This window comes from Ovis canadensis, chromosome 8 (genome assembly GCF_042477335.2).
Source record: "Ovis canadensis isolate MfBH-ARS-UI-01 breed Bighorn chromosome 8, ARS-UI_OviCan_v2, whole genome shotgun sequence".
Taxonomy (NCBI): domain Eukaryota; kingdom Metazoa; phylum Chordata; class Mammalia; order Artiodactyla; family Bovidae; genus Ovis; species Ovis canadensis.
Window position 1 is genome coordinate 78,243,439 of NC_091252.1, and position 13,409 is coordinate 78,256,847.

Genomic DNA, 13,409 nt, shown 5'->3' on the forward strand with positions numbered 1-13,409 from the left:
AAATGGGAAGCGTCTGAGACCAAGCGTCCCTGCTTTAGGATGGATTCCAAGGGCTATTCTTTCCTATCACATGAGCAAAGTAGGATGTTAAGAACTGTCTACAGAGAATTAAACTGGGTAATAGAGCAAAAGCTCAACACTTGGGCTTCATAAATGGTAAAGTTCAACAATTTTATTAAATATCCAGGTGAACTGGTATAAAAAAAATACAAATTCAATCACTAATAAAAGCAATCTCTTTTCAACAACAACTTTCTGGGCAGAGATCCAAAAATTAGATGAAGTCTTTAAGTCCACTTCTTTGCTTATTTGCCGAAAGTGACTGTGAGTTGCTATTATTTTTTAATAACAGTACTATGTTGGCACCAAAGCATTATTTTTTATGCCTACAGATGACTGGATATACTCCAATATCTCCCAAATATCACAGTCTTGACCCACTAGGCCAGTTAGAATGGGGGAGCCTCAGCTCACACACTCCACAGCACCACTGGGTCTAACCAGAGATCAAACTGCCAACATTCGTTTGATCACAGAAAAAATAAGGGAATTCCAGAAAAACATCTACTTCTGCTTCATTGACTATACTAAAGCCTTGACTGTGTGGATGACAACAAACTGTGGACAATTCTTCAAGAGATGGGAGTACCAGGCCACCTTACCTACCTCCTGAGAAATCTGTATGCAGATTAAGAAGCAACAGTTAGAACTGGACATGGAACAATGGACTTGTTTAAATTGGGAAAGGAGTATGTCAAGGCTGTAATTATCATTCTGCTTATTTAACTTATATGCAGAGTACATCATGTGAAATGCCAAGCTGGATGAATCACAGGCTGGAATCAAGATTGCCAGGAGAAATATCACCAGCCTCAAATATGCACATGATACCACCTTAATGACAGAAAGCAAAGAGGAACTAAAGAGCCTCTTGATGAAGGTGAAAGATGAGAGTGAAAAAGCTGGCTTAATACTCAACATTCAGAAAAGTAAGGTCATGGCATCCAGTCCCATCACTTCATGGCAAATAGATGGGGAAAAAATGGCAACAGTGACAGACTTTATTTTGGTGGGCTCCAAAATCACCGTGGACGGTGACTGTAGTCATGAAATTAAAAGCTCCTTGCTCCTTGGAAGAAAAGCTATGACAAACCTAGACAGATTATTAAAAAGCAGAGACATTACTTTGCCAACAAAGGTTCATCTAGTCAAATCTATGGTTTCTCAAGTAGTCATGTACAGATGTGAGAAGTGAACCATAAAGAAGGCCAAGTGCCAAAGAACTGATGCTTTTGAACTGTGGTGCCTGAGAAGACTCTTGAGAGTCCCTTGGACAGCAAGGAGATGAAACCAATCAATGAAATCAACCCTGAATATTCACTGGAAGGACTGATGCTGAAGCCGAAGCTCCAATCCTTTGGCCACCTATTGCAAAGGGCTGACTCACTGGAAAAGACCCTGATGCTGGGAACAGCTAAGGGCAGGAGGAGAAGGGGATGACAGAGGATGAGATGGCATCATCGACTCAATGGACATGAATCTGAGCAAACTTTGGAGATAGTGAAGGTCAGGGAAGCCTGGTGTGCTGCAATCCATGGGGTCACAAAGAGTCAGACACCACTTAGTGACTGAACAACAAATACCAGAAAAACCATTTTCTACCCCAGATGTGGTATTCTGGTATGAAAGGGATTTCTCTATTTATCCTGCAATAGCATGAACTTCAGAAGAGCCCTCCTTTCTACTTGGTACCACTAAGACACAAAAACCTGTGGAAATGCCCCTCTTTTTCTTAGTTGGCTAATTTATTAGCAGCTAAGTTATGTCTTGATTGCTATGCATGTTTCTACAGTCTTTGCACCCTGAAGACTATGCTGGTAGCAGGCTTGTAAACAGAGGGTCTTGGGGGCTGGGGAGTAGAAGGCAGCAGGGTTTTCCTAAAGCTGAAAAATGGGAATCTAAGCATCTAATTCAGGATGGTAAAAAGATGATGAGAGAGGGGAAACTGACCACTAGGGCCATGATAAGACAGCAGAGCTGAGAGCTGGTAGTGCTTCCTTTGGCTGTGAAGGGCAGTGACGACCCACATGATGGAAATCCAGAGCAAAGAGAGAATGGCCACGAATGGAGCCCAGGAAACAAAAAGCACATTTAAAGCAGCCAAACTCCAAAGGTATCCTTCCTCTGCTTACGCTGGGTATGCTAGGTGCCTGCTTCTTTCGTTTTTGTTTTTTTTTTTTAATTTTACACAAGTTGAAAAAGACATCAAGATCTATCATGTTGGTGAAGTGAGGCAGGGCTGATCCTCTTCTATGGATGTGCATTAAGCCCTACTGCCCACATATCATTCATGATTGCTACTGATGTTATCTTAATCTATAATGAGGGCATCCACAGAAATCTCCTCTGATGCTTTCTCTCTTACCTCTTCCAACTGCCCACTCTGTGAGCTCACAGTATCACTGAACAAGGGCTCTCGGTAACAGGAGGTGGTGGGACCAGCAAGAAAGCATGCATGTTCATGCCTTTCATTTATACCACGGGGTTCATTCTCCCCTCTCCTGGTCCCTTACTGGTTTCACATATCCACTCACTACCAGCAAAGTAATTAGTTTATTTAAATTTTTTTTTTGATTGAAAGTCAATGCTAATGCCCGAATCAGAATTTTCATCTGGTAGAGAGTTTGATAAATAATACCTAAATATCCTTCAGAGTGTCTGTCTAGGCAGTCATGTCATTCCAAAGACTTTTTACCTTTTCCACTCATGCCAAGTTTTCAACTCCTGCCTATAATGAGTTAAGCTTAGAAAGCATTCAGAAAGGTCTCACCTGTCATTACCAGATTGAAATGCTCTTCTCTGATGCCATGCTACACTTGGGGTAATGCCATAGCCACGTGATTGACAATAGCATGTGATAAAAATGCCTTTCTGCTATTTTCAGTAGCCAAGTTCACTCCTCCCCACGAGAGATACCCGCGTCATAATAAATTTCACACCAGTGTGTCATCAAGAGGCTCCAATGAGTTTGGGCTTATATATTAGAAAGAGAAAACTAAGGATACTTACAGGAGGCCCCAATACAATTGGCTCTGCTTGCAAATACTGCCCCATGGACAACGGTGGGTTGTGGTATAAAGCCCTTCTGGGAGATGGTGCTCTTATGGTGGTCATGTATCTTCTCTCTCTTCTGGGAGAGAGGTCCCTCCTGGCCATGATTTCTTTCCCAGGTGACACTGGCCTCCTTGGGGACAGATGCCTTCTTGGCGAAACATCTCTCTGTGACATCTCTCTTCTCAAGGCAGCTTCCTTTCTTGGTGAAAGATGTCGCATGGGTGACAGATCTCTCCTAGGTGACAAATGTCTTCTGGGTGACAAATCCCCTTTGGGTATCAGACACCTCTTTGGTGAATTATCTCGACAGGGTGAAGAATCATATCCTGGTGAGGAATGGCGGCTGGAGGGTGAGAAGTCCCGTGGGGAGGAGCCTGGCTCTGAAGACAGCATGCAGTCTTCATCCATACAACTGGGGATGTCTAACCTGTCTTTGTCTGGTTCTGAGTCTGTACTTTTGCTCTGGAATAACCTCTGGTATTCTGTCATCTGAGCATCTTCACATGAGTCACTTGGTGTCATCAGCTGAGTAACCTGAATACTTGGCAAGGTAACCAAATAGCTGATCAATGAAGAATGCCCCAGGGAGCTATCAGAAGGAACCCCATGGGGCACAGCGCCAACATTCACAGGCAAGGAGGAGAATCTAGGAGGCTGGGGACTGGTGCTTCTTGATCTTGTTTTTGGTGTCAAATCTCCTTGGTCATCAAAGTCATCATCGTCTTCGTCGTCGTCGTCATTATCATCTCCATCTTCACCATCCGATTCTTCAGCATCTGAGAACTGATGATCAGTTGAAATGCTGGACATGCTGTGCTTCTCACTTGCCTTGTGCAAATCTTCCATCGTTTCTGAAGCAATTGAACAAACAGAGTGAACATCAAGATTCAAACAAGGTTAGAAGCTCATTCAGATGCCATCTCTTTGCAAAAGCTTCCTCAATCCTCCAGCCCCTAGAGACGGTCATCTCTGAACTCCTATAACATGAACACTTACCTCTGTGACACTGATAGGTTCTGATCTTTCTATGTAGCTATCTGGTTTCATTCCTGCCTATAATATGGCCTCCAGAGTAGGAACTTTTAGCTCAGGCATCACACCACTCATAGAAAACCCTCAATAAGTGGTACATAATGTTGTTAATGATGATATTAGAGGAAAAAGAAAAGCAAGAACCTGTCTCTACAAGTCAGGAGGTCCAGCTGATCCCCAGATTTTCTACTGAGATTATTGATGGACATTTTCTTTCTACTGGATTACCTCTTGATCAAAAAAATAAGACATTAAAATGCTTTTCAAATTTCCCAAAAAGTATCATCATAAGATTTAAATCATCATTACAAAGTAAGTGCAATTAGATTTCCTTTATGGTTCTATTCTAATAATGATAAAATTATTTTCACAGTAAGGCATTTCTACTTCTTCAGCCAAAACTGAAATGCATTTCTTTTCGCTAGGTCTCAAGCAATTCAATGTGTCAGATTTCTCTTCTATGTTTAGTATTTAGTAAAATGAAACGTGATCAGTTTTTTTTTTTTTTTAATACCTATATTTGTTTTACCCCTTGGCCACAGAGCTCCAGCATGCACAGTAAAGAGGTCAGTCAACTCAAGTGTGAATACCTGCTTCCTCGGTTTCGGTATCATCGACTGATGTCATTGAGACCCCCAACTCCAGGCATTTCTTCATGTGTGCTTTAGATTTCATATGCTTTGTTAGGTTTCCTAGAAAATACAGCCCAAAAAAAAAAAAAAAAGAAGAAGAGCAATTAACTGGTTACCAAAATGTGATGACTGCTCCAAAATTCAGTGTGAAATGAACTAACTTGAGATAACACACATTTGTTTCTACCCCCTGCTCCTTGCCTCAAACTTAAGAGGAACAATTTGGCTTCTGAAGATATGAACCCCCGACAGCTTCAGCCCAGTCTCAGGTTGTCTTTGTTCTAGAGCTGTGGAAGTCCAGGCTCATATTATTTCAAGTGGAGACTCAAGTCTGACCGAGAATCCCTGACTTTTCTGGCTGAGAGAGGATCGAATACCTTTGGCCCAGTTGGGTCTGCCTTCTTGGGCTCCACATAAACAGGGTGACACAAGCTGGGTCACACATCTCTGAGCAATTTTAGAATAAACTGTTGTAATCAACATAGTCCCTGGACCCCAGACCTTCTGTCATCAATCAGATATAGATTAAATTGGCAGGATGCTCACTTGTCAGAAGAAAAAATAAACGCAAACTGATGTTGGGGCCAATCCTGTAAATGAATTCAAAGATCCAGATAAATACTTAGCTAACTACTTATTGGGAACATTAATCTTAGTATTTAGCTTCTATCCATCTGACATATATGAGCAGAGTTTATGACAGCAACTTCTAAAGTTCCAGAGCAGCAAAATTCCTTTCTTATTTACCTTGAAACTCCCACTGTTCTAAGAACAAAGGATGTATTATGATGGTGATATAGGCTTCCCAGGTTGCTAGTGATAAAGAACATGCCTGCCAATACAGGAGCTATAACAGACTGGGGTTTGATCCCTGAGTGGGGAAGATCCCCTGGAGTAGAAAATGGCAACCCACACCAATATTTTTGCCTGGAAGATCCCATGAACAGAGGAGCCTGGTGGGCTACAGTCCATTGGATCGCAAAGGGTCAAACACGACTGAAGCGACATAGCATAAGCACAAACTCTTGCATCTTCCATACACAGATAGTTATATAACTGTCCCTATGTATAGTATAAATGGTATATAATGATGCCCACTGTATTGTAGGTTCAGAGTTCACAGATAAGGAGGGCTGATTGTATAATTATACATGTACCTAATTATGTATGTTAGTGTGTTTCTATGTGTGCATGCTCAGTCGCCAAGTTGTGTTTGACTCTTTGTGACCGCATGGATTGCAGCCCTCCAAGCTCCTCTGTCCATGGGATTTCCCAGGCAAAAATACTGGAGTGGGGTGCCATGTTCTCCTCCAGGGGATCTTCCCAAACCAGGGATTGAACCCAGGTCTTCCACATTGCAGGCGAATTCTTTACAATCTGAGCCACCAGGGAAGCCCCAAGATACTGGAGTGTGTAGCCTATCCCCTCTCCAGGGGATCTTCCTGACCCAGGAATCAAACTGGGGTCTCCTGCATTACAGGCAGAGTCTTTACCAGCTGAGCTACCCGGAAAGCCCATTCCACATCATATATATAACTAATCAAAAGAAATGTAGGAACTAATTCAGCTATAAGGGCCATATTATCTTTGTTCTTTGACACTGCTTTAGTCACATAGCAGCAAATGCTTTAAGAGTAGGCTCACTGAATCCAGGCGGAAACTCTGGCCTGCTAAAATAGTTTGTTCCTCTTGCAGGAGTTTTTGGCTTACTATTAATGTAATATATGAGCCACAACTCTAAACTGGGGCACCGTTATTATTTTATTTATATTACTTTATTTTTTAATTAGGGAAAGTGAAGTCACTTAGTTGTGTCCAACTCTTTGCAACCCTATGGCTCCTCTGTCCATGGGATTTTCCAGGCAAGAATACTGGAATGGGTTGCCATTTCCTTCTCCAGGGAATTTTCCTGACCCCAGGGATTGAACTCGGGTCTCCCACATTTCAGGCAAACTCTTTACCATCTGAGCCACCAGGGAATCCTTAACATGTGGCTTATTGCTTATATACCTACAAATTTAATGTGCTATTTTTGTAACTCCAAACATGGAAATATTTCCTGGCCCATATTGCTCTTACATAACAAAAAATTATACCTCTAATTTTTCTAAAGATCTCAAAAATTCTTATAGACAAATTATCATGAGCTTCCCTGGTAGTTCAGCTGGTTAAAAATCCACTTGCAATGGAGGAGAACCTGGTTCGATTCTTGGGTAGGGAGGTTCTCCTGGAGAAGGGATAGGTTACCCACTCCAGTATTCTTGGGCTTCCCTGGTGGCTCAGATGGTAAAGAATCCGCCTGTATGGGGAAGACCTGGGTTGGGAAGATTTCTCGGAGGAGGGCATGGCACCCCACTCCAATATTCTTGCTTGGAGAATCCCCATGGACAAAGGAGTCTGGCGGGCTACATACAGTCCATGGGGTCACAAAGAATTGGACACAACTAAGCACAGCACATGATTATCAAGAATTAAAAAATTTGTAAATTAATGGAAATCATCTGCTTCTGTAAGGGTGCACATAATCTGTGTGTGTGGATAGATGTGGAAGTTAGTTAAGTCAAGATAGTTTATTTAGATCTTTTTATGTGTTTCTTCTATTTTTCTTTCTTTCTGTTTCAAGTAAGCACTCAGGCTTTGGGCTCTCATCCTCAGGGTAGGTTTATAGTTAGAAATCTGGCTCAGAAATGACCCTGCCCTGACTTTGGCTTATTGAAGTCTTGAATGTCTGAAGAATTACAGCAAAGAGAAAGCAGCAAGATGGCAGGAAAGGGTGTCTGGAGAAGTGATATAGGCAGAGAGGAGGTACCAATCCTGCAAGAGCACTCTGATTCTGTACTCAGATGATATGACAAGAGGCAGCTGGCTGGAAGTGAACACTGGCGATGGGTTTCCCAGGATGATTTACTCTTTTCAAGATCCTAAGACATTTATACTTTTCCAAAGGGTGACAAGGAAACTCCGATAATGATCAAGAATAAATTATTTTCTGCTAAAACTCCAAGACAATGGCTCAGAGCCAAATTTAACATGATAGAAATATCTATCCTACATTTCTTCAGGTACAGTTTCAGGAGGCTATACCCAGTCAACTCACATGCCCAGGAAATATCAGTTGTAATGACCGGTGGATCAGCTTTATTTCTTAAAACCAAAGTTTATATATTTTTATGTCCTAGGGAGTCTCTTACTGAAGTTCCACATAAAAGGCTTGATTGTGCAAAAGTGGATGGTATTTAAAGGACCTCATATTTATCTCCTTTGAAATGCAAATGAACATTCCCTCCCCCTTTTTGTGGCTTCAAAGAGGCATAATTGTAATATAAATATCTTTTTATTAAAGAAAAAACAGATATGCTCAGAGGCAACACATTTACATTTCTGACAAACCAATAAAGACAATTTTGGATTTGGGGTATAAAAGAAAGTAGGTACACATTTCCCTGCCAAAGATAGTTTTATTTGATATTTATTTTTCTTGATGGGTAGTGGAGCAGATTAATTAGTATGCAAATTAAAGTAAAAACATCAGAAAATGTTTGTGTAAGGTTAGTGGTGGGGTGTCTATAGGGTTCCATTAGTACTTCCACGTGTGTGTATGCTCAGTCATGTCTGGCTCTGCGACCCCATGGACTGTAGCCCACTAGGCTTCTCTGTCCATGGGATTTTCCTGGCAGGAATACTGAAGTGGGATACCATTTCCTCTCCAGGGGATCTTCCCGATCTGGGGATTGAACCCACACCACCTGCATACTTTGACAGTAAGTAGTAAAATATACTTCTATAGAAGTCAAATCACCTCTATTCCACAACTATTTGTATTCTGAAAACACTAGGTTTATGAACATTTTCATAATTTTACAAAATGATAGAAATATGACCGAAGCAACATTTTTTTATAAAATATTTTCAGGTAAGACTATTTGTTAAAAACAGACTTATTTTTTAAAGACAGAATATCATTTCAAGGCAAGTCTTAGTTTTATGAGATTAATAGCTGTGGCCTGAGAGTAAGAAATTGTCTCTGAGCTCATAAATACACAGAACACAAGCGATCAAATTTCTATACATAATTAATGCAAGTGTGGATGGAGGGGCCCACCCGGGACTCTGTGGGTTTCTACATTATTAATAATCTTGAAACTGACCATGGGGCACATGTTTTCTTCCCAGCTGCTTCCTTGCTTTTCTAATGCCCTGGAATGGGTTGTCTCCCTGCAGAATTTCAATACTGGTGCAAAGATTCTCTAGACCACATAACATTTCCAACAAGAAGTAATAGCTATGCAGGCAATTCTTAGCCACTTCCTTCGAGACTACTAGCCTGGACCTAAGTCTATAGCTTTTACTTCAGTCATAAAAGGAGCCTCACTGTCTCATACATCTTCAGACCACTTACAGAAAGAAAACACATTTCATGAGTGTCACATTTTCACAAAGAAAACCATCTAATTGTCGATGACAGTTACAAAACGGTATTCAGAATCTGGAACAACCATTAAAAAAAAGTTTTCCCTCTTAAAAAAAAATCAGACCGGTACCTTTTGTTTTGAAGGCAAAGTTACATAACTTGCAGACATAAGGCCGGACATCAGTATGCGTGCGGATATGCTTTTTGAGCATGCTCGGTTTCTTACAGCGAATCCCACATTCTTCACAAATGTACTTTCCACGTCCACGTCCTCTGACATATACATAGTCTTCATTTGATTTATATCTGTTAAAAAAGGGAAAATTCAGTGTGTTTCCAAATACTTTGCTGCTGCTGCTGCTGCTGCTGCTAAGTTGCTTCAGTCGTGTCCGACTCTGTGACCCCACAGATGGCAGCCCACCAGGCTCCCCCATCCCTGGGATTCTCCAGGCAAGAACACTGGAGTGGGTTGCCATTTCCTTCTCCAATGCATGAAAGTGAAAAGTGAAAGTGAAGGTGCTCAGTCATATCCAACTCTTAGTGACCCCATGGGCTGCAGCCTACTAGGCTCCTCCATCCATGGGATTTTCCAGGCAAGAGTACTGGAGTGGAATGCCATTGCCTTCTCCCTCCAAATAGTTTACATGATTCCAAATACTAACATGTTTCCAAATACATGTTATATATATAAAATCAAAAGCTAATCACTTGCAAGACAAAATTTTAGATGGGTCTTTTACAATTATTCAACTTTATTTCTACAGATCCAGTGAAATCTATGCAGTACCTGGAAGAACTTGGTAACAGATTTGGCATTGTAAATAAAAGGGAATTTTTTTTCTATGTGGAATTCAAAATGGAGTTGGCTCTTCCATGAAATGTGACTATATGGACTCTGTATAGAAGTTCAAATGGGCTTATATAAGCCGCAAAGAGTTGCAGCACTGTGCACCTTACTCCTTCCAGATTTGGATACCAAGAAACATCCAAAAAGTTATACTAGCATACTTAAATCATCACATATCACTTGTTAACATTACATCATCTAAGATGTGCATTCACAACACATATACCCCTCTAAATTGCTAGAATAAATATAACTGATTATAGAATTCTTCACTGCAAGTTTCTACTCTATTTTTACAATCCTGGCACGAGAGTCAGAAATTTCTAGCTTACACAGGCTGAGCTGAGCTCACCAACTGTTGCCTACAGATTTGATCTGTTCTTCCCAAGGACCGTAATTCTGTACTGAAGTGAAGTCTAAATTTCAAGTGGCTTCTGGAAGGTACTGTTATATAATAAAAACTAGAGATTCTATTTTTCAATCAAATTTGTCTTTGTTTCTGGAAGGGTTTATAGAGAGGTTTGAAAGGATGTCTGAGGTCATCCAATTTAATTAAATCAGTAAGATGAACAAAGTCTTAGGTATTCACTGTAATAATCCATGGAAGAAAGCTACCTAGTGATCACCATCGGTCTCATTTTGTTCAGCATTTAAGGAAACATGATCCATCATAGTGTATAGCAGCATTCTACTGAATAACTCAGTAAATATCATTATCTCTTAAATCACAGGCTAGAATTATGGGTCTACTGCCAAAGATATTTCTTTTGAGGATTCTTTTTATAACTTCCAAAGGTAAAGTGACCTACAAACGCCCTAACTCAGTGTGTGCTGACTTAAAGGTCTTAGATTTAGTCTTTTTTTTTTTTCTTTTGTTTGTTTTTAAATATTCTAAGAGCATTGCAGACTTCTCTATTTTGTTCCAGCTAATCCATCATCAGGAATAAAAGCAAATTCACTTTCATTCGTCCAAACCACTGAAGGATTTTTAAGATAGAAAATCCATCCTGTCAACTCTGCTATGGATACTATTTGATCTTAACATTATCTGTTTTTCAGTCAGTACCAATCCAGGTGAGAATTAAGTAGTATCAAAAATATGAATAGTCAATTTTATGTACTTTTTAGTCCTTTAAATCTTTCCCCTTTTACAAAGAATTTCCAAAGTCAACTTTTTCTTCAAAACTATTTTGAACTTTATCTTTTATCTCATTGTCTTTGTAATAAAGCAGAAAGGAACCTAAAGTTGCACAATATGTCACCTTTTAATACCAATATTCTCTGCCCCAAACTGGATGAAACTACCTAAGGACTACAGAATAAAACAAATAATTTCATAGACAGCAATTCTTCTCCAGGGAAGGGTACTTCAAGCTTCCTGTGGTACATCATTGTACTTCATGGAAAACACATTTTATTTTCAAATAATACTATTTTAAATTCCTTAGCTGATTAACTTGCTTCCAGAATGAAAATTAAGTTCTGTATAAAATATAAATGTATTAGAAAAATCTGTACAAATAAAATATTTACCCTTCAAAAGTTTTACAGACCCATAAATCTTGATACAAGAATTAATGGATTTTTGAAGAAATATGGCAACCTACTCTAGTATCCTTGTGTAAGAAATCTCATGGACAGAGGAGCCTGGTGGGCTACAATCCATGGGGTCACTAAGAGTTGGACATGACTTAGCAACTAAATAACAACAGCAATGAAATTACTAGGTCTATGAATTAGACAATATAGAACACATATACACTTAAAAATTTGGTCAGTAATTTTTTTTCCTTTTTTTTTGGAAGTCATCACTTTGCAATGGCAAACTAAGAGGTTTTAACACATTTCTTGGAATAAACAACTGGTCACCACCAGGCAGAAGCTGGATCACAGATTAAGGAATGAATGGGATATAGCCCATAAAGGGACAATGAAAGGAAGAGGAAATGAAATATCGGCACAATCCTTTTGGATCGTCAAAACACAGTAATAAAATGTTCACATATGCTTTTCATTTGCATCTTTTGTTAGTGGCGATGAGCTTCCCAAAGCATGCAGCCCTGTGAAGGTCTCACTTATCTAGCACAAGTGCACTGCTCTGAAGAAGACTGCTGGACACAAGGGTTGACTCAGTCACAGGAACTTCTTGGGCTCTGAGGAAAGATATTATCTCTGTTTCTCTTGTTTGTGTTAAAAGATGAGGAATGTCAAAAAATACTGAGACAAGCTTCATGACGACAAACAACTGTGGTTTCAGCGGTGACAATACTCAGGCATCCACCCAAAGGGGGCCAACCCTATGAGGTAACCAGCTTCCATAATCTATTTCCAAATGGTAAATCTAGGTGAGAAACTGATATCTTGTATTACCAACGCCGGCTGTGACGGACCATGCAGAAGCGTGGCAGAGCGGAGCTACCACACGCCGGAGGTCAGGGGCAGCGGCCGGGAGGAGCTACCACACGCCCGAGATCAGGGGTGGCGGCCGGGAGCGCTGGGCTGCGGCGGCGCAGCAGCGGCCGGGAGGAGCTACCCCACTTCCGAGGTCAGGGGCGGTGACCAAGAGCGCCAGGCTGCGACAAGCGCAGGAGCGGCAGAGAGGGACTACCCCACGCGCGAGGTCAGGGGCAGCGGCGGCGAGGAGCAACCCCTGTCCAGGGAGCTGCTGCTGTGTGGGCAGAGGAGGGCTGAGAAGAGCTACTCCACGTTCAAGGTCAGGAGGGGCAGCCTGAGGAGACGCCCCTCGGCCAAGGTAAGAGAAACCCAAGTAAGGCGGTAGGTGTTAGGAGAGGGCATCAGAGGGCAGACACATTGAAACCATAATCACAGGAAACTAGCCAATCTGATCACACAGACCACAGCCTTGTCTAACTCAATGAAACTAAGCCATGACATGTGGGGCCACCCAAGATAGCCGGGTCATGGTGGAGAGGTCTGACAGGATGTGGTCCACTGGAGAAGGGAATAGCAAACCACTTCAGTATTCTTGCCTTGAGAACCCCATGAACAGTATGAAAAGGCAAAATGATAGGATACTGAAAGAGGAACTCCCCAGGTCAGTAGGTGCCCAATATGCTACTGAAGATCAGTGGAGAAATAACTCCAGAAAGAATGAAGGGATGGAGCCAAAGCAAAAACAACACCCAATTGTGGATATGACTGGTGATAGAAGCAAGGTCCGATGCTGTAAAGAGCAATATTGCATAGGAACCTGGAATGTCAGGTCCATGAATCAAGGCAAATTGGAAGTGGTCAAATAGGAGATGGCAAGAGTGAACGTCGACGTTCTAGGAATCAGCGAACTAAAATGGACTGGAATGGGTGAATTTAACTCAGATGACCATTATATCTACTACTGCGGGCAGGAGTCCCT

The 13,409-nt window shown here is 41.2% G+C and overlaps 1 protein-coding gene across 8 annotated transcripts in view; it reads right to left on the minus strand.

The window, feature by feature from the left end:
- The window catches only part of HIVEP2 (HIVEP zinc finger 2), a 217,591-nt gene that overhangs the window by 6,365 nt on the left and 197,817 nt on the right, over positions 1–13,409 (minus strand). For all 8 annotated transcript variants that reach the window (XM_069598556.1, XM_069598560.1, XM_069598555.1 and 5 more), the window contains 3 exons: positions 9,320–9,495; positions 4,737–4,838; positions 3,070–3,965 (listed from right to left, as the gene is read on the minus strand). In XM_069598556.1, the coding sequence (XP_069454657.1) occupies positions 3,070–3,965; positions 4,737–4,838; positions 9,320–9,495 (1,174 nt within the window). The remainder of the gene's footprint in view (positions 1–3,069; positions 3,966–4,736; positions 4,839–9,319; positions 9,496–13,409) is intronic.